We start from the raw sequence: 22,500 nt of genomic DNA on the forward strand, positions 1-22,500 counted from the left end.
AAACAGGGGTGTGGAATTCGAACGCAGGCGTGCTTAAAGGTCAAAACGGGCGTTTTAAGGGAGTGCATAATTAATACAGCAGCGTCATTGACCACGTCACTTGGTTTTTTTTTACTCAGAACTGCTCGCAAAATAGCGGTTGAAAAAACCAGCCACAAGAATAGCGAGCAGTTCATACGCTGTTCGATGTACTCGATTAATCTAATAAATAGCGGACATGACTTATGGTGCGAGCGGCAAGGGGGCGTATTTTTCAAAATTACAACCGCAAGTTATGCTCGCTCGTTCAGACTTAGAGGCGTGAACAGACCACAATTAGCGAACGGTTCATTTGAATAGCCACCCCTTGTTTTAGAACGAACGACCGCAAATAGCGAGCGGCTCTGAATGAGCGCCTAGGTCTCATATAATGGGGTGTGTCATTTTCCACCTCTACAGGCATAAAGGGTACAATATAAGGGTGCATTTTGTTATGCATGCACAGTATGGAAATGCATATATTTATGCCATAAAAATGAATATACTTAAACTCTAAATGAGACTCTAGTTGCTATTTTAAAATACTCCGTACATAGGATACATTTTTAATATGTATATCTACAGTACACTATTAAGTGCAAATGGTTTAATAAAGTAATAAATTATGGTAAACTGATTTGTTTTCTTACAGATACTGTACATTTAATAATAGCAAAAAAATAATGTTGCTAAATACAGTCTACCCTGCAACGTTTTTTCTTTTCAAGAAGGCAATCTCTGTATAAATGCTAACTGGCATATTAGTACCTGGTGGTTTTCTGCCATCTGTGTGCAGGTGCAAATCATTATCTGTTAAGCTATGAGCCTTTGTATGAAAATCAAGTTACACACATCTGATTCAGTTTTCATCCCAGTTGTGTACAAGATACTATATTACTTTTATCTTTAAAGCTGGTCTTTTTAGTGATCTTGCCATCAACTTTCTCCTTTTACCACCTCATTATGCAGGATTAGAGAGCCAAAAGGAGCACTTTAATATTTGGCGTTGTCAGGATTCTTCGTCGAGTTTGATTAAACCACCATGACTTCCTGAAAGGGCTTGTTGTTGTGAAGAGTTTGGCTGAGAGGGGGTCATTTCTGCTTGTTGAACAGATGACTGGAGATTCACTACTGCTGGATGGTGTGGGAAATAATCCAGAATAGAGGAAAATACTGAAGATTTTAGATTTAAGGATATATGTGAGCGCAAATAAAAATGAATCCTGTCTGGAGATGTCGCTTGAATCAGTCACTTGCTCTATTATTGCTGACTTTGAGGTACCTGAACTCTTCATTTATCAAAGTTAATAATGGCATCACAGTGATGAAAGGACAGAGCGGCTACCTGTCAGAAAATGACCTACGTTTCTCCATCCCCAAAGAGAAAGATGCCTGCAAAGTGGAAGTAATTGTTAATGAACCGATAACACAGAGGGTTGGAACGCTGTCTCCACAGGTAGGGTTTGTTAAGATTTTTTAAATGAAAAAATATGTAAATATTGACATCTATCTTTCGTTACATAGGGGTGTATTCATCATCACTTAATTTCTACAAAAGCAGGTAAAAATTTACATTTCCCCTACTTTTGCAGAATTTATTTATTGGGGCTATTAAGGTAATAGCGATATCTCCTGCTTACCTTTTAGCCCGATCTGGCCCGCCATTACTAGTATGAGGACCTAATTCATCAAGTTCCGAAAATATAATATTACATATTATAACTTCGGAGCTTGCTAGTACACACTACTCCTTCCCTTCCCTATGGGAAGGGGTCCCGCGTGGCACGCCCCTGTTCAGCTCCTTCTGCCGAACGACGGGGATTTGTGCGCCTGCATGAATCCCAGTTCACGCAGACTCGGCTGCTCCGGAAAGGAGCAGTGAGGGGAATGTGGAGACAGCTGATTTTCGGACCAGCTGTCTCCGCATCGGAGCAATGTTGAATTGCTCCAGTGATTTTGTATCCACTGCTGCTAATCCATTCCTACAGTATTATTAACATTCAAGAGCCTTAATTTCCAGTCATTTCCAATGAATTTTGACCACCTTACATTTTACAATATTGTTTTCACCAAGGCTGCAGTGAGCGGGCTGCCTACACTAAGCGACAGACTAGTAGCACAAACACATGGGCAGTTTAATAGCACATCTATAATACATAGTGGCACAGTAGTGACAGACAGGATGGCAGTTTAAAAACTACTGTATATAACACTATATAATTCGTTTTTATTAATCAAGAATTAATAGCCTAAAATTAATAGTCTACTAGAAAGTATAATATATTACCAACATACTTCTCCAAAACCGCTAGATAATAGATACATTTAAATTTCCGCCCCCCCCACCTAAAAAAAAATAAAATAAAAAAATAAATAAAAATCAATAACTAACCCCGGACAGCTGAGCCTGGTCTAGTATTGGAAAATAGGAGGAGAAAACAGTGCAGGGTTCCCCCTGGAACAATAAGTACCAGCATGCCTGGATATTGAAGGCCTGCTGTTTCTTCTAGTCCACCTTTAAAAAATATTAAAAATAAACACTGCATGTTATATCAATTTATTTAAAAAAAAAACACTCCCCCACCCCCAACTTTTGTATAACTGAAGTATTGTTGCTATTCATTATATCACGGATATCTCCTGCTTACATTTCAACCCTGACCTGGCCCACTGTCCGCATACACTAGTATGGGGACCTAAATTCATCAAGCTCCGAAAATACACATTTTTTGGAGCTTGACTGCAGGAACATTCCTGCACCCTGTGGGAAGGAGTCCCTGATTGTGAAGAGGGATCCATTTAGATCCCTCTGCCACTGCCTGGCTCCTTCTGCCGGATGCTGGGGTTTTCTGCACCTGTAGGATCCCCAGTTCACGTAGTTGCACTAGCACTGCTGAGTCAGAACCACTAACTGAGAGCGGGATGTACTAAGCATGAAACTGTGGCCGAAAATGTTGTTTTCTGAGTTTTTTCTGTATTTCCATATGTATGAAGCATTTCCATATGTACCAAGCTTTAGATGGTGTTACCCAATAGATGGCCTATGTACTTCTACTCGCATTTCTTCTGGGAGGGATCCAACTGGATCCCTCCCAGTGTCCCCCGTAGCGGCACGCGTCTATCTGCTCATACACCAGGAATCTCTCTATCCCAGTCTATCCCAAAGGACAGTCCTTTGTGATTTTAATCTTATTTCTAGGTACATACCGGCATAATTAACGCCGGTATGTACACGATAAGTGGCAACATTTCTCCGGAACAGCTGTATCCATGCAGGAGCAATGATGAATTGCATCAGCGCAGCAAGATGTTAATTATCGGGGGCCCTCGATAATTAATATAATGAATAGGCCCCTAAGAATTGCTAAAGCACTTCTATTTATACAGTGGAATTTTTCCACAGTTTGAATCATACCATAGGAGAGCCTCAATGTAGTACAAAGCATAGCTACGCCAGTAGCGTAAGCAGGGCTGGCTCCAGGAGTTGCCGCGCCCTGTGCAGCCCGGCTAGCAGTCACCCTTCATCATGCGCCCCTGAAAATGGGGGCATGGTCTAATTACCATAGGTCACCAACCCAAATTACATTACTTGGGGGCGTGCCCGCATGGCACGCCTCCCATGTAACATCAGGTTGGGGGCAAGCCCAGCACTCCATCACTAGCTAGGCTTCCACCAGCCCTCTCCCTGCACTGAATGAATGCTGCGCGCATGTGCGCATCATCCATTCAGCTACTCCGCCAGGGTCCCGCACCGGTGCACAGCCATGGCGGTGGGAGCGCCCAACCTCTCGACCAGACCACCCGCGGGACACTACGGCCCACGGGTGAAACAGTGCTGTCCTGCTGAAATCGGGATGTTGGGAGGGGTGCACCCTCTATGGGATGGTGCCCCTGTTCGACCGCACTGGTTCGAAAATGCCTCGAGCCAGCCCTGAGCGTAAGATACACACTACAGTGTACGTTATGTTATTATGGCCGAGAACACAAATTCAGTACTTTATGCAGTTTGCATAAGTTGCAGAAAATACGTCCAAGCATATTGCCTGCAACTGCACATTACAGACATGAGCGAGACATCATTTACTGAAATGCAGTACTTCCATTTGCTAGTTATTATTAATACTTCTGAAAAATGTTGCTGGATCAGCTTTTACATTGTTTCACAAACATGTACAGCAGCAGTGCCCAACAAAATACATTGCTGACCCCTGCTGGCAGGAAACAGGTTTAATTTCATTTAATACACCCACAGTTGTTTCTGTGTACATACTTTTAAGATAATCTGTCTTTACAAGGTGGTTTCTGCCAATCATCATCCATCTAATAAGGTGCAGTAGTCTGAGATGATCCCAAAATATATAAAACCACATATATAATAAATGAGGAAATCACAGTATTTAATATATGAGCAGTCCATATATCCAGATCATCTTTTGCCATTAGTAGTGGTCTCTTGCACCCAATAAGGTAGTTCCACACAAGCTACCTACAAAACCCAGAGGTTATATAATATTCATTCAATGATTTCAGCATACTTACATTAATTATACAGCGTCTTTTTATTTTTACTGCTATTGCATTGATATCCAGGGGATGGACAAAAATGATTTCCTATTAAGTTCCAGTTTAAAACAGAAGAATAATACTGTATTATACATTTTGTCCTTATTGATGGTTAAACACTGTGTCCAACACTATCCCCAGGTATTTGACTGTCATTTTCTGGCTGATGAAGTCCAGTATATACATAATGGCTGCCCCATCATAGATGAAGATGAAGTTATGCTCCGACTTTACAGGTCAGTTATATTTGTGGTTTTGTGGAATAGAAAGATAGAGAATTTATAAGAAACATCCCACAGTATGAAATATTGGCAGCAATAGGTGGTGTGGTTATATTAGGATGAAATAAAGGCACATTAGGGAATTTTATTATTATTATTATTATTATTATTATTATTATTATTATTATTGTGCCACAAGGGTTATGTGTGGCTGTATAAGGGAAAAAAAGGTTAAGAGGATATTGCCATTAAGTGAGCCTTAAATGGATGCAGCCTGTTGTGGGCTATACCATCTTTCTTTGCAATGCATCCCAGTGATGTGCGGTGAGGTAAATGGCTGGGGAGGCACTGGCTAGTATCTGAGCCAGATTTACAGAAACATATATGAACTCGAGAGTTCATGTGGGCATTATACAAAGGTGCAGCAGTATATAGTGCTGGAAATGTGGTGAGTTTTGATCAGGGATGTGCGGAAAGGTAGATAGAGGAGGCAGTGCCTCACCTGCCATACACTTTTTACTCCAGAGTTTTGACTATAAAAATTATTACAATAATACAAAGAAGATATTTATATTTTCTTTAAATTTTTCTTATAATTTTTATAGTCAAAACTCTGGTTTATACCTAAGTATGATAGGAAAGGCTCTGTCTCACCTGACTGCATATCATTCCTATAGTAGGGTTGCTGCTATATTTCCAAAATAAAAAACCGGGACACATTTGCGGGGATCCTGCTACCGCTGTCAACCTGCACCGCACCCTATTACATAAACCCCATAATATGTGAATTATTTTGCTATGAAGACAAAATGCAGACTGTACATAGAATTTGATCACGTTTGGATATCTAAAGCACATTTAAAGTTCACAATCAATCCTGATAACAAGAATTTTCCTAAAAAAAAATGTGTCTACTGAACAAAGGCTCTGATTCAGAGCCGGACGCTCTGACAGAGCGCTCGCTCTGAATCAGGGCCGTCCCAGCTCCTTTTTGGAGCGGCCTCCTGGCCGCTCGCATAGCTGTTGGTGACCACACACAGCTATAGCGAGCGGCCAAAATGATGGTCGCGATGGTCAAGACCATCGCGACCATCGGGCTTGCGACGAGACCCTGCAGTAGGGTCTCGTTGCCGCAAGCCCTGGAGTGCTTTTGGCTCTATCAGAGCCAAAAGCACTCCCACTGACATCACTAGTGATGTCAGTGGGGTCGGCCCCAGACGGTAGGCGTTCCCATGGGAACGCCTCCGTCTGGGCAGCCACGCCCTCGACACGCCCACCAAAGGGGGTGTGCTGTCAATCACCATCGACAGCACGCCCCCTTTGGTGCGAGACCCATAACGACGGCTTGGCCGTCGTTATTCGGGTCTCGCTCATGCGCACGACGGAGCCGCCTCCGTCGTGCGCATGTGCACTTGGGCAACATCGACCCGCTTGCGAGCGATCAGCGCTCGCAAGCAGGTCTGAATCAGGCCCAAAGTACGAAATATTTTTAAAAACTCATGTGAGATGATGATGTTCCTTCACTTTCATTTTGGTTTTGAGAGTAGGAGACTCATTATCTGTTTTGACAGGTGTTAAAAACTAGTCACTTTCCTGGAAGTTAAAGAAGCCTGAGATGTAAGTTTGTGTTTGATTTAATATGATAAGTAATATCAGACCTCCCACCATGGACAACAAAGCACTGCACATTGAGCATAACACAGATTTATTGTCGTTTTCTTTACATTTCTTAATAAAGGGAAAGTCGGTGCGCATATTATCAGTTAACTGACATTTTCTTATTGGTGGTGGCATTCTTAAATAATTATAAATTAGATCTATGAGCTTAAAGGCAAAATAGTAATTAATATAAATTATGGGAGGCAGTCTTTTGAGTTAAAAGGGATGCGGTCAATTTACAGACGGCCGGGATGCCGACTGCCGAAATCCCGGCGCCGGAATCCAGATCAGCGTGGGAAGACCGGCAACAGAAACCCGACATGGCTGGAGATGCTGATGCTGAAATCCTGACAACCAGCATCCCGATCATAAGTACAGAGGGGCCGGGTAGCTGTTAGCCGCAGAGGGGGAGGGTTAGGTTTAGGCATCCCTGGGCGACTTAGGCTATGCGAGGGAGAGGTTGGGGTTAGGCTCCAGACAGGGGCGGTTAGGGTTAGGCATCCCGGTGGGGAGGTTAGGGTTAAGCACTAAGGGGGAAGGGTTAGGGCTAGGCACTAAGGGGGAGGGTTAGGTTTAGGCACTTACCGGGAGGGTTAGGGTGTGGGTTAGGGAGGGTTAGTGTTAGGGTGCAGAAAAGGAGGGTTAGGCAGGGCCGGCGCTACCATTAGCCAGCTTTAGGCAGCTGCCTAAGGGTGCTGGCCTCTGGAGGGTGCCGGAGAGTCCACCTAACAAAAACATGGTGCTGGCAGGGCCCAAGCTCCCATTTGCCAACAGTACCTGTTCCTGGCAGCGTTGCAGATGTGATGTAATGACATTGCAATGCTGCCACTACAAGTCTGGACTGGAGGAGCCAGCTGCGGAAACACAGCACTGCAGATTGTTAGGTCAGTGGAGAACACTAGAGGTGGAGCAGACACAGACAAAGAATGGAGGAGCACAGCACGAGGTCAGAGGATGGCCTGAGGTGACTGAAGAAGTGGATAGAAAACTGAGGGGAGCAGGGGCAGCAAAGGGAAGCTTTGCCTAGGGCGCTTGCAAACCTAGCACCGGCGCTGGGGTTAGGGGGTAAATAGGACAGGGGAACACTACTTACCATTCCCCTGTTGGGGTTGTAGCCGTTGAGATGCCGCTGTCAGTATATTGACAGCTGGCATTCTACACATCAGTATATCATACCCAACTCAGTCAAAAGACCCAAGACTAAGTTGAGATACAATAAAAAATATTTTCAAATCCCTTATATTTCAGGGTAAAAGTGTATTTTATATTTACTATATGGAGTCATTTGCAGGAGGTAAAAATAGACTATATAATACAGTATTCAGTAGAGATGTGCAGGTTTGGATTCCTGGAATACACAGCCGAACTTAGGGCTGCCAAGTTGAACTGAGACGGGGCTCAGGTCTTCCCGCCTTGCTCCGATCTCAAAATGAGGCAAAACATAATCTTCCCAGCATCGGATCTTGTGTGTGATGCATTGCATATTAAAGTCCCTCCCTCAGATACAATTTCACACTGGAGACAGGAGAGAGAGGGTATGGGAAGTATAGGGACTCTTTGTGCTAAATAAAAAAATTATTAGGAGCACAGTGTTTAATGGGCACTGTAGAGGCACTGTGTGGACTATTATGCGTCCCTAAGGTAGTCATCGGGACGCTGGGACGGAAGGCCTGAAACTGGTATGTTCCCAGGAAAAACTGGATGTTTCACATCCCTATACTATAGCTACCTAGAGTGGTGCTTTAAAGTTTGTGAACCCTCCAGAATTGTTTATATTTCTGATGGAATTTGGCCTAAAACTACCTCAGATTTTTACACAAGTCCTAAAAGTAGATAAAGAGAATCAAATCAAATGAAACAAAAAAAATTAGACATGCTAATTTTTTTATTGAGGAAAATGATACAATATCACATATCTGTGATGGCAAAAGTATGTGAACCTTTAGCCTTAGCAGCTATTTTGAAGGTAGTAGAGAAGGGATCACAGACCAGATACTGAGCCAGAGTATGAACTGGAATCTGTAACATAAGGACTGGAACCAATCGTGGATACTCAATCCCAGCACCTGATTTCAGGAACTAGGGGCATGCACCCACTCCGGGGAACTTATACCTGGACCGACTTCTAATATTCTTTAGTATACATACCTTCAGGTGTCCTGTTTACAGTGGAATAGCCCTGATTTGTGGACACTATTCTGCTTTCTCATGATAAGGGCATTCATCCTGATTCATGGCAATAACATGGTGGTGTTTTTTTCTTAATAATGCTGATTTGGATAGTGGCCATGTCCACTAAGACATGTTTATGACTCCCAGTATGCCATAGCCACAACCCAAACATTCTGATTCCAAAATCCCAAATGCTGTTTTTCCCTGTTCAATTTATTTTTGGTGCCTGGTACACAGAGATGAAAAGACCTCATATTCACCAATAGTCCTTGAATTTAGCAAGCAAGTCTCATTGTTACTTAGTGTATTTAGCACTGGGTTAATGATTTCCATGACAAGTTTAAACAACTATTTAATCATTTCAATTTATATACTGAATTTCATCATGCCTGAAGGTGCCATAACACGAGGCAGACACTATCAGATGTCATGAGAATAACTAGAACTTTATGAACCCCTAGCAACATTTTGAAGAGGACTACGATGCTTCTAGACAGACTGCCACCTATCATTTTAATGCATTAACATTCTTAAGTCTCTTCATAATCTTCACATTCCCTCATATCACCATCATCTTCTTCCATCTCAGTCATTACCCCATATTATAATATCTACTAACCACTTTCAGTAGAGAAAAAAACAAGCACCTACATTTTGTCCTTTCCTTTGCTGACTGTGTATTGCAATAACCGACATGATAAAAATGGAGTTGAAAAACTTAAATATAAATATTTACAATTATGTATTATTCAAATGTAGACTGCTGTGAAATAAACATGCCACACACTAGTGCCCCAGTGTCATAATATGCCCAAAGGGGATGCAGTCAATAGACTGGCGGACGAGATGCAGCCCGTCTATATCCAGACCACATAAGCCCGGCAAGGGACTTAAGATAGGCACCGAAATACTGACGCCTATCTTAATCCCGACTCCGGAAGCCCGACCCCCCGCCATCAGGATCATCAACAGCCTGGTAAGTATACTTCTTAACCCGGGGATGGGGGGGTTAGGTTAAGACACCCCCGGGGGGAAATTAGAGTTATGCACCCCACCAGGGAGTGTTAGGGTTAGGCTAGGGGAAGGGGGGGTTAGGGATACGTACCAATGGGGGGTGGTTAGGGTTAGGTACCCCCTGGGAGGGTTAGGTTTAGGGTGCAGGAAGGAGGAGTTAGGGTTAGGCACCACCGGGGGGGACTTAGGGTTATGCACCCCCGGGGGGACTTAGGGTTATGCACCACCTCGCGAGTTTTAGGGTTAGACATCACTAAGGGAGGGCTAGTATTAGGGGGGGTGGAGGGTTAGAATACTTACCAGCCCCAGTTAGGAACTTCTCCGTCGGGCTTCTGCAGTCATTTCATCACCATTCCTACCCAAAGTAGTGCCAACAATTCACAATATGACCCACAGTGTGCCCTATTTTATTGTATGCCCCATAGTAGTGCCCTAGTTCATTATATGCCCCATAATAGTGCCCTACTTCATTTTATACTCCTTTATAGTGCCCCAGATCATTGTATGCCTCATAGTAGTGCCCTAGTTCCTGTTATGCCCCATGGTAATGCCCTAGTTAATTTTATGCCCCATAGTAGTGCCCTAGTTAATTTTATACTCCTTTGTAGTGCTATAGATCATTGTGTGCCCCATAGTAGTGCCCTAGTTCCTTTTATTCCCCATAGTAATGCCCTAGTTAATTTGATGCCCCTTTGTAGTGCCCTATTTAATTTTATGCCCCATAGTAGTGCCCTGGATTATTGTATGCCCCATAGTAGTGTCCTAGTTTATTTTATGCCCCTTTGTAGTGCTCTAGATCATTTTATGCCCCTTTGTAGTGCCCTAGTTCATTTTATGCCTCTTAGTAATGCCCTAATTCATTTTAGGTCCCTTAGTAGTGGCGTAGTTCATTTTATGCCCCTTTGTAATGCCCTAGTTAATTTTATACCCCGTAGTAATGTCCTATGCCCTTGTCTACTTTATGGCTCATAGTTCCATAGTACACTTTATGCCCTATAAATGTACCCTAGTTCATAATAAGCCCCATAGTAGTGCGCCTTCCCCAGTCTATAGTGTACCCCCCACAACACACACACACACACACACACACATCTACGTTATCTGGTAACCCCTTATATACTGGTGCCTATTCAACCAGAAGCTCCTCCATCCATCTCCCCATTGGTGCTGAGAGACAAACGGAGGAGCCCCCAGCAGATGTGACCTTAGGTTATATCAGTGGAATGCTGGAAGGCATTCTCCCAGCGGAAGTTTGGCACTGATGCCGATGTAAGCTGGGTGGAAGTGGAGATGCGCCCCCAAGCCTCCAGGACCCATAGCAACGGCACCCCCTCCACCCATAGTTATAGTTGTGCTGGTAGTGTCATTTTCTTTCTTTCAAAATAAAACCCTCCTCCTCTGTTATAATTCCCTGCTTCCTTTTCTACCATAACCCATTGGACTTTATACTTCCTGCAATCTGCATGGAAGATTCCCGACCTTCATAAAGGCTAGCAGAGTACACTTATGGGTGCTATAAACACCAATTCAAATCCATTAGCAGCACCAGTGAGCTCTATCCCCACAGTGAGTACAAGTTGTGAGGACTGGACTGGCAGTGGCTTTGGAAGTGCTTTCTGCTAGCTAATCACACGCCAAGCAGACAGTCCCATGGGGAGGTGCTGCAGCCAATACAGTTCCTAGAAGGTAGAGATAAGGGGTTCTGGCTCGGATCTTCCCACCAACTTCGGAGCTCATCTCTACTAGAAGGCGGCTTATAATAACAAGACAAAAGCTTATAAAGAATCTATTATGATTATTATTATTATTAGTAGTAGTAGTAGTAACCCAATTAGGGTCTGTGGTAGTATACCCAGAAGGTCAGCCTCCTAATAATTGTTAGTATAAGATAGGCTGAGTATTTAGATGTTTTAAACATGTTGTTAGTTTTTAAGAAATGTATTTGATGTATGGTGATTGTTAACCACTAATTCTGCCATTTCTGTTTACACAGGTTTACAGAAACTGAAACATTCACCGAAAATGTTATATTAAGGGTGAAGTTAGTGGAACCAGACTGTAATATTATAAATCAGGGACCTAAGAAACTGGAAGTGACAGAATTCTATGGTTTATCAAATCCTATTGACAAAAACATTCTCAACTTTGATTATGAGAAAAGAATAAATCTGGAGTGCACAGTGCGAGTGGCGTCTTTAGAATCTCACCTGCCAGCCCATGGCCAGCTCGTCACTGGAGATCCTGTAACAGAGGCCCCACGTGGAGATCACCCACACAGTATCTTCAGTGCTTTCAGTAAGTTTCTTTAGTAAGCAATGGACATTTTGTGGATTCAGTTATACCGCTGCTAAAAAAATACAGCCATTCTGATCTACTGGTACTAACATATTCCCTTGTCTAAGCTGCATGTATTTGTCTCTCCAATGGGCCTATTTCTGAAAGTATTTTCCCCCAAAATCATGCGAAAATTGCAATTTAAGAAATCCCTAATGCGGGATTATTTGATATATCTCCTGCACTAGGCAAGCTAACAGGATAATACAGTCCCCATTATTCTTAATGAGACAACTAATCTGGAAAGCTTGGCTTTTTTGGAGCATGGTCCTGTTAGCTAACATCATTTCCAGATGGCATTAGCCGGAGGCATTACCGCTAGAGGGGGATCTCCTGTTCCCTCCATGGAAACCTCCATGCTCTGCCCCTCATGTCAATCGCAATTTGACACTGCACATTCGTGACCTTTTAGCCCCGCATGTGCATTGACAGAGATCTGCGCCAACCCCTTGTGTTTTGGTTTCGGTTTTGGTCCTAATTTGTCATCGGGTTTTGGTTTTGCCAAAACTGCCCTCAAATGTTTTTTTTTTGTTGGATCTGTATTTTTTTTTTAAATGTATAAAACTAAAATCACATAATTTGGGACTGTTTTTGTTCCTCCAGTATTAACCTGAATAACATTCATTTCCATTCATTTCCAGTCAATGTTGAGCACCTCACAGCTCACAATATTGTTTTCATACAGTTTAGGGCAAAAGGTTGCACTGAGCTAGCTGGCTGACTAAGCTAAGCGACAGCAGTGAGCGGCACATACATGTGGCGATTCAACTTCAAATATGACACATCTAGGAAACAGAGTGGCATTGCAGTAACAGACAGGATAGCAGTTTAATATAAACTATACAATGCAATATTATGTTTTCATTAATCAAGAAATAGATCAGAGGCCCAAGAGCCATAGAGGGAAATGGAGGTAGAATATGTAGTGAAAGAAAGATTGACTGATTAAGAAAATTACATTTAAGGCCATAAAATATGACATTGTCAATAGCCAAGGATTTCTCACAAGGGTTGAATGAGAAAGAAAATTAATAGTTGCACTGCAGAGCAGCTAACTCCAAATCAGCCTATCTTATACTAACAATTATTAGGAGGCTGACCTTCTGGGTATACTACCACAGACCCTAATTGGGTTACACACCCCTGTAGTACATATATGAGGTGCACCAGAGAGTGTGAGAATGAAGGATAATACAAACAAAAAATGTTTGATTTTGTTAAAAGCAAAACAAATTTAAAAAATCATGCCACCAGCTGCAACACACTGTGCAGATATTAAGGTGGCGGCCCTTGACCTAGTGACCATTAATGTCCTTAAAAACTTCAGTATCATGGCCTGAATTTTTGTAGAAAACACCAAAAAATTTTGGCTAAAGCCTGGCGGATGTAATACCAATGCCGGAAGGCAGAAGAATGAAGATCCCGACAGGGTAAGTATTTAAAATATACCTAACCCTTCCCCCCCCTAACCCTAACCCTCCCTTAGGTGTGCCTAACCCTAACTCCCTCCCCCCTAGTACCCAACCCTGACCTCCCCCCAGGGGTGCCTAAACCTAACCCCCCCTCCCTGCACCCTAAACCTAACCCTCCTGGGGAGTGTCTAACCCTAACCTCCCACCAGGGTCTGCCTAACCCTAACCCCCCTTCCTCTAGCCTAACCCTAACTCTACCAGGGGGTGCCTAACCCTAAGTCCCCCCAGGAGCCCCTAAACCTAACCCACCCCTCCCCCAGCGGCTATCCGCTCCCGACACCCGGCTTACCTTTGTTCGGTATGCCGGGTGTCGGGATTTCAGCGTGGAGATAATGGTAGTCGTTGGGATTTAGGTGCCTATCATAAGTCCCATGCCGGGATTTCACAGTCGGGAAGCCGCCGGTCAGCATTTCAACCGCCGGCTTCCTGACCGCATACCGTGAAGACACATCGCTTTTATATGTACATGAACAAACACACTGGGGGACAGTGCACAGACGTAGTACACTACAAACAATAGAAGAAATTATTTTTTTCTACTTTTTTTAAATTTGCAGCTCAGCTCACACTGTGAGGATTCAAAGGGCTTTTATATGTATGTGAACAAACACACTGGGGTACAGCGCACAGAACAGTACAAACAATAGAGCAATATATTTTTAAAATTTTTCAATTCACAACTCAGCTCACACTGCAGGGATTCAAAGGACTTTTATATATATGTGAACAATCGCACTGGGGTAGAGCGTACACAGGCTGTACAAACTTTTTTAAATGTTAAAACTATTTTTTTCACACTGCTTATATGTGAACACAGTGGGGTATGGCCTGTGTAGTCAGTGCATAATAATTAGACTAAGGGGACTGGACACAGCACAGCCACTTGTGGTTGGACACAGGGACAGGGAGTGGATGGACACAACACAGCCACTTGTGGATGTACACAGGGACAGGGAGTGGATGGACACAGCACAGCCACTTGTGGATGGACACACGGACAGGGAGTGGATGGACACAGCACAGCTACTTGTGGATGGATACAGCACAGCTACTTGTGGATGGACACAGCAGAGCACAGCACACAGCAAGCATGGAGCTCGAATCACCACGGGAGGGCCTTATACAGAATTCTAAACCTGCAAGAATCCGATGCCGGGATGATGACGTTTTGCCTCAATTTGGAATCTGAACCTGGCGGGAACACCCGAGCCAGGGCTTATATTTACTTGTAAATCGAATGTTTAGGGCAGGGGGCAGCGGGGGGTAGGGGGGGTTAACAGGCATTGAGCGCACATATTGATAAGTAGGCCCACAAGACTTTCCTGCTGAGTCTTGTTATGCAGCCTCTGTACCATTTTTAGTTGCATTCTCTGAAAGAATATAATGCAGATTGGTAACATACATAAAAGTTGTTTTCGTGAATACCCCACTTCTGATATTGTGTTGCTTATGTTGTCAGATATGATGTGAAATAAATGGACTTTAATAAAAAGCATCACTATGACTGGGACCCATTACTTAAGTCTCTTTAGTGCCTGCTTACAGTGGAGGCAACCAACTGATAGACCAAACCAGTAGATAGGACAATGCGTCCTATAAATTCACTAGAAACCATACTTGTCTATTCTGACAGAATTTGGAATCCCAGGATTGTACACCAGCCTTCCACCTCCCAATTGCAGTGGATGGTATAGGGGCTTGATGACATCATTAATGGTAAATCCTGTTAGTGTGGTATTGTTCGTGGCCAAAGTCACATCATAATGCAGCAGGCTGTGGGGCTGATATACGCAGTGTCATGGACCCTTGAATCCTTTGTCCTAGGATTAATAAGTATGCAAGTATGCTAGGAACTAGTGCTATGACTAGTACCTGGTGATCTGCTAAGATGAATATTGAATCATACCAAAAATGGCCATCTCCACTGTGTGTAAGCGCTTTCATAGCAAAGTGATATGACAGAAATATTAGGACTGAAGTGTATGGTCAGTATTGGACAGGGTTGGTTCGGGGAAATCCCTTGTGGGCCCCACTGCCTAAGGGCCTCCCCCCCTGCAGGGGTCAGACTGTGCACTGAATTGTACATTGTCAGTCTATTAGAAGGTCAGTTACCTTGGAGCAGGACCACTGATAAACATTGGTTCTTCATTTTCTTCTATATAAACTACACCAATATTTTCCTACTGGTTAGCCAAGCAACTGTAGTGGCTGGCCACACCCTCTCTGATGGATGACCACACCCCTTAAGCATGGGCTTCTACTACTGCATTCCTACGTTGGGCCCTTTATGCCCTAGACCGACACTAAGTACAGTGAATATGATATCGTTATATAGGATTTCTGCTGAATTAAGAAAGGTTGTTATATAACCACTTTTTATACAAAATCAAATCCTTGTAAAAATAAATAAAAATATAGATATGTATTCTTTTCTTTCTTGGAATAGCACTTACATGGAATATTTTATAGTGAACTAGGTAAATATTTATGTTAATAGATTTCAACAACATATTAAACTCTAACTATAAATGTAGACAAATAATTCATTAAATTGTATTTAAAATATTTGAAACTGATTTGTAGCAATATTCTTTTGTCTCCTATAAAAAGAATAAAAGAATGCCATAAAAATATTTATACATTCTCTTTCAGATCAGAAACCAAGCCCATTATGCAAGAACGGGGGTTGTATTACAGGCATTACTAAACTACGGACTGTCATAAAAACTAGCTGTGAGGAGTTCCTGCTAATGGGGATCAGATATCAGCATCTAAACCCCCCATCACCAAACATTGATTACATCAGTATCCGCCTGGACTTAACTGACACCCGGAGCAGAGCTTTGTACAAGGTACAGAGCTTCCCAGAATCCTTATTATGACCAATAACATCCGAAGAAGATAAAATAAGAACTTATATGAAATAGTGTGTACTTATAGCCACCATGTACACAATAATGCATACAGGGCCTGATTCAGACCCGGTCGCGAGCGCTGAGCGCTCGCAACCGGGTTGATGTTTGCCCACTGGGCATGCGCATGACGGAGCCAGCTCCGTCGTGCACATGCGCGAGACCCGGCTAGCGACGGGTGCTCCGTCGCTCCAGGTCTTGCGCCAAAGGGGGCGAGCTGTCGATGGTGAGTGACAGCTCCCCCGTTTGGTGGGTGGGCTGGGGGGTGGCCAGCCAAACGGAGGCGTTCCCAACGGAACGCTTGCCATTTGGGGGCGGCCCCACTGACATCACCAGTGATGTCAGTGGGGAGCTTCCTGCTCTGTTAGAGCCGAAAGCTCTCTGGGACTAGCGGCCACGAGACCCTACCACAAGGGTCTCGTCGCAAGCCCGATGGTCGCGATGGTCTTGACCATCGCGACCATCAACCTGGCCGCGCGCTATAGCTGTGGGTGGTCACCCACAGCTATGCGAGCAGCCAGGAGGCCGCTCCAAAAAAAAAAAAACGCCCTGATTCAGAGCGAGCGCTCTTTCAGAGTGTCCGGCTCTGAATCAGGCCCACAGTACGGCCTGATTCTGAGTCGCATACACTACCAATATTCCTGCAAATGGTCAATGTTTTTCAAATGCGCATACATCAATGGTCACTAAAAAGTCGCACAATATATGTCCCATGCCTACGGTGTGTATGCCCAGAGGCACAGTTGTTATTAGGACTCGTGGGGGTATATTTACTAAAGTGAGAGTTTTTAGAAGTGGAGATTTTGCCCATAGCAACCAATCAGATTTTATTTAACATTTAACTAGCACTTTATAGAAGATAATAGCTCGAATCTGATTGGTTGCTATTGGCAGCATCTTCACTTCTAAAAATTTTCACTATACTAAATTTACCCCACGGTATCAGAAATGTATTGGAAATGTGGGGATCCCTTGGTGGTTACTAGGAGGTGGCTATTTAGACGTAGATCTTATAAGGGGCGTATCTATAATGGGTGCAGGGTATGCTGTGCACACGGACCCCGGGCCCGCACCACACACCCTGCACCCATATTATCTAATACTTACCTCTCCGAGGTCCTACGTTGGGTGTCTCAGCCCTGCACAAAACGCTGGAAAATGGCCACCGTGGCCATTTTTCCGGCGTTTTGAGCATGCACAGTGAGGAAATTGCCGGGAAAATTTCCCCGGCAACCTGCGCATGCGCAGTAGACTCTGGGCACACTCTAGAGCCTAGATTCTACTGATGCTGCGGTCGGCGGTCAGACGAGTCAGTCTGCTGCCAGCCGCCGGGGAGAGAGGATGGGGCCCCGGATGGGAAATTAACACGGGCCCCCTCCTCTCTTAATACGCCCCTGGATCTTATGGGCATGTTTTGGGAGTGTCACAGATGCCACGTTTAATAATTCACATTGGTGGCCATACTCTGACAGAGAATGTGCACCTAGCATGGGGTTGTTGCAAGGTCCGTTGGTGCGACCGATGGATGGTTTCAATGTTGCTGAAAGTGGACGTCTCAGTCCTTGCACAGTCAGATGCACCCTTGTACACTGGGGAAGGGCTGATACTAGCATTAGCATAAAGTCAGAGATGCGACTACAGCAAAAGACGCTAAAGCGGTCTCAGCAGCGTGCGACTCAGAAACAGGCCTATAGTGTGTTACTTTATGGCATGCCCATAATAAATGAATAAATGGTAATACATTGCACAAATGGAAAATAGTTTCTAAACAGGGGTGGGTGCAGTGTAATAGTTGTAGCGCTATCATGCCAACATTACATCATATAATCAGGGATACCATGAAAAAGTATGAACTACAGTACTTTAGGGGGCATGGTCAGTTACGAATACAGCAATATTGTTCCTCAGGCAGAGGTCATTGAACACCCGCCACCCAGTGCCCCCACATATAATACACAACTATCCCATTACATGTTCTATAAAGGCTAGAAATACACACTGTATCACATCCTGTGGACATACCTAGTAGCTAGGTCTATGTGCAATTAAATCTTGCAGTTGATTTCGACACTTTACAGACTAACATTATTTTAGAGCTAATTGTATGCTCCCTGAGAAGAACCGTCTTACTTTATGGCATGCCCGTAATAAATTAATAAAATTTATAGTTATGAGCACAAGTAAACAAATTTTTACCTTAAACTAATAAGTAAAATTGAATTACAGCATTTTAGATGCACTGGCTACACAAACACTATATTTAATATTCTTTTCTGCCGACTTGAATCAGGAGTGTAGATTAACACCCTATTTCAAACACAGGGGTCAATTTACTAAGCCTACGATGGAGATAAAGTGGGCGGAGACATGGTACCAACCAGGGGCGTAACTAGCACTTTGTGGGCCCCATAGCAAAATTTTTAAGGGGCCCCCATTCACATTATGCCACAATTGTACTCCTTATAAACATTATGCCACACAGTTGTAGTGCCCTTTATAACCCATTATGCCATACAGTAGTAGTGCCCTTATTATGCCCCATGGTAGTAGTTCCCTTATACATTATGCACCACTGTAATGCCTCTTACACATTATGGCACACACAGTAATGCCTCAAACACATTATGCTACACACATAATGTCCCTTATAACACATTATGCCCCACAGTGCCCACCCTCCTGAATCCACCTATACACATACACAGACACACTGACACAGGCACACAACCTCACTGACACACACACCTCACTGATACAGACAGATACAGCCACACACTGTCCCTCACTGATACAGACACACAGCCCCCCTCCTGAATCCACCTATGCACAGACACACAACCTCACTGACACACACAACCTCACTGATACAGACACACAGCCCCCCCTCCTGAATCCACCTATGCACAGACACACTGACACAGACACACAACCTCACTGACACACACAACCTCACTGACACACAACCTCACTGATACAGACAGATACAGCCACACACTGTCCCTCACTGATACAGACACACAGCCCCCCCTTCTGAATCCACCTATGCACAGACACACTGACACAACCTCACTGACACAGACAGATACAGGCATACACTGTCCCTCACTGATACAAACACACAGCCCCCCCTCCTGAATCCACGTATACACAGACACACAGCCTCACAGACACACATACTGACAGACCTTCCCTCCCCCCAACATGAGAAACACACACCTGCAGCTTTGGAATACAGCACAAACACTACAGTCAGTGAGTCATCATCCAGAGGCTCTCACTCAGTGCTCTATTGGAACTGCCTGGGAGGGGCGTGGATAAGAGGCAGAGCAGGCCAGGCAGCTGCCGCACAGAGTTCACTTCCTACTATTAAAAAAAACCAGTAGTCAACCATGCCATGCTGGTGATGGATCGGCTGGCAGGGGAGGTATGATAGCGTCATAAGCCTCCTCCCCTCCCCCCATGGTTGAGCGGGCCCACCGGGGAACGGCCAAAAAAGTAATAAAAAAGACTCGGCAGGGGCGGGGTTGCTTGCTGGGCCGCCGGGCCCCCTAAGCCGCCGGGCCCCATAGCAACCGCACCCCTTGCACCCTCCATAGTTACGCCACTGGTACCAACCCGCACCCCCCTTGTGACGCCACTTCTCCATTCAAGGCTTAGTAAATAGACCCCTGTGTTTGAAATAGGCTATTGCCCTACACTCATGATTCAAGTGTGCAGAAAAGAATGTTAAATATAGTTGTTCCTGTAGCCAGTGCATCTAAAATGCTGTATGTTGTTTAATGTGTATGTCACATCATATATATCCAGAAAGAGACCTACAGTATGTATCCAAAAAGTAACATTTCAAATATTCTTTCTTAGAATAATGTAAAATTAAACTAAAGTGACATTAGACAGTTAAGCTATGTGTGCTGAGTGCAGATATTTACAGAAAGGTCTGAATTATCACTACTGACAGGGGATCTGTGAAATGCATTGCTTTTGCACATCACACACTGAGATTATTGTTGATTTTAAATTCCTATTTATTTACAAGGGCAGCACCGATGGTGTAATGGTTAGTGGTACTGCCTCACAGCACTGAGGTCGTGGGTTTGATTCCCACCACAGCCCTGACTGTGCAGAGTTTGTATATTCTGTGCTTGCATGGGTTTCCTCCCACACTCCAAAAATATACTGGTAGGTTAATTGGCTCCCAACAAAAAATTAACCCTAGTGTGTAAGCATGTGATAGGGAATATAGATTGTAAGCTCCACTGGGGCAGGGCCTGATGTAAGTGGACAAAAATTCTCTGTAAAGCGCTGCGGAATATGTGTGCGCTATGTAAATAACTGATAATAATACAAGGATAATAAAATATTAATTATTCAACAAAGAGCATTTGGCTCTTACTTACAGTGAACACTTAGTTTTTTATGTACTATAGCTAATATATTAGTAAATGATGTTCCAGAGTTGGTTTGATATTTGCCATTTATTTAGGGATAATTTGTTATTTGCATATTCCCTCTGGAGTTATTTTGGGAGCTCCTTCTCTCCCCCAAGGCTACAGTCTTTTTTACCCCCATACATCCTATGATAACTCAATAATAAATTGTGCATTTCATGATAGTGTAGCTTTAAAGATGCATACAGTACTACTTTTTGTAATCCTTAGCTGCCAATTAGATATATGCTGTGACTAGTATTATTATTATCATTTATTAATATGGCGCCACAAGTGTTCCGCAGTGCCTTACAAAGTACATGAAAAAATAAGTAACCAGTGACTTACAATACAATACAAAGCAGGACATGGACATGTATAATAAGCATTGCTATATTAGCGACCTATACACCCACATAAGCAGCCGAGTGTTAGTTGCCCTAGTGGGGAGTAAGAGATAAATTAAATTACAGTAGGGAGAAGCACAAGAGGGTAGAGGGTAGTATGATTTAAGTCATTCTAATGAAAATAAATGTATGATGTGTTAAAACATGGAGTATGCTATTTCAAATATTGGTCATGTTAATACATCAGCTTTTAAGAGCAAAGAGTGGAGAATAATATAACATACTGTAACTGCTCACCAGCCAATTTTATGGGAATTTAATTGTATATGAACTTTTCTTATTGAAAGCATTGCAATTAATTTGTATGCTTGTTTTTTTATATTGCTGTACAACTGTACATTTGTCACTGACATTAGTCATCCAGATGGTGCTTTGTTAAGTCAACAACAAATATGTGTATTCATTATAAATAACAAGGACATATTTCTTGATCTTTCTGATTGCATAAAATAACATAAAGTAGCATTAAATTAGTATTAAAAGAAACACTAAGGGCCTGATTCATCACGGATCGCAACTGCAACAGCGTACGCAGATTGGTCGATGGTGCGTACTGCACATGCGTATGCCCCGCAGTGCGCTTACATGAGCTAGCATTGCATTCATGCAAAATGAAAGTGACGGGAGGTCAGCGTATGGGGGTAGTGACGGGGTAGTGGTCGGAGAAACGCAGGCGTGCCTGTCCTTTTGATTGCAATTGTATGGTCGTGCATAAATTAGCCACTGCGACAGCATACGCAGCAGTGAGAGGGGCAGATGTTACAGATGTATACACAGGACTGCAAGGTATTATGGATGTGAGCTAGTGGTAGTGGGCGTCTCTGTGCTGGCTGTGCAACGGCTTTGCGATTGCATTCATTAGGATATTTTCGCAGCAGTCCTCCGTGCATAATCACAACTGCAATCGCAATAGCGTTCCGTAGTGACTCAGGCCATATGTACATATTCAACTGATTAAGATAATATTATGAATAAATATGTAAGTTTCTGGAGTGACAATATCCTAAATTACAGTTTTATATGAGTGTGCACTGGAAACACCTTAATTGTTGTCCTTTAAAGAACACCTACAATGTTCATGTTCATTTAGAGAAGTATATACTCTATATGATGAAATACTTGAACATCAGAGGTGACTTTCAATGTATTTCTTCCTGGTAAATACTATATAAATAATATAGCCAACTATTATATAATGGGTTTAATAAGGGGCGCTGAGTCAGCACCGGCCTGAGGGGAAGGAGGCATGGCCTAATAGTGGGACGCATGGTCACGCCCCCTTAGGACAAAGAAAATTGTAA

General features: G+C 43.4%; 1 protein-coding gene across 3 annotated transcripts in view; it reads left to right on the plus strand.

Annotated features, from left to right (window-relative positions):
* The first annotated feature begins 1,234 nt into the window (after positions 1-1,234).
* The window catches only part of FREM1 (FRAS1 related extracellular matrix 1), a 173,277-nt gene continuing 152,011 nt past the window's right edge, over positions 1,235-22,500 (plus strand). For all 3 annotated transcript variants that reach the window (XM_088472659.1, XM_088472658.1, XM_088472660.1), the window contains exons 1-4: positions 1,235-1,474; positions 4,723-4,817; positions 11,641-11,942; positions 16,106-16,305. In XM_088472659.1, coding sequence (XP_088328785.1) covers positions 1,235-1,474; positions 4,723-4,817; positions 11,641-11,942; positions 16,106-16,305 — 837 coding nt within the window. The remainder of the gene's footprint in view (positions 1,475-4,722; positions 4,818-11,640; positions 11,943-16,105; positions 16,306-22,500) is intronic.

This window comes from Taudactylus pleione, unplaced genomic scaffold (assembly GCF_031769625.1).
Source record: "Taudactylus pleione unplaced genomic scaffold, aTauple2 ptg000127l, whole genome shotgun sequence".
In the NCBI taxonomy this organism is placed as follows: Eukaryota; Metazoa; Chordata; class Amphibia; order Anura; family Myobatrachidae; genus Taudactylus; species Taudactylus pleione.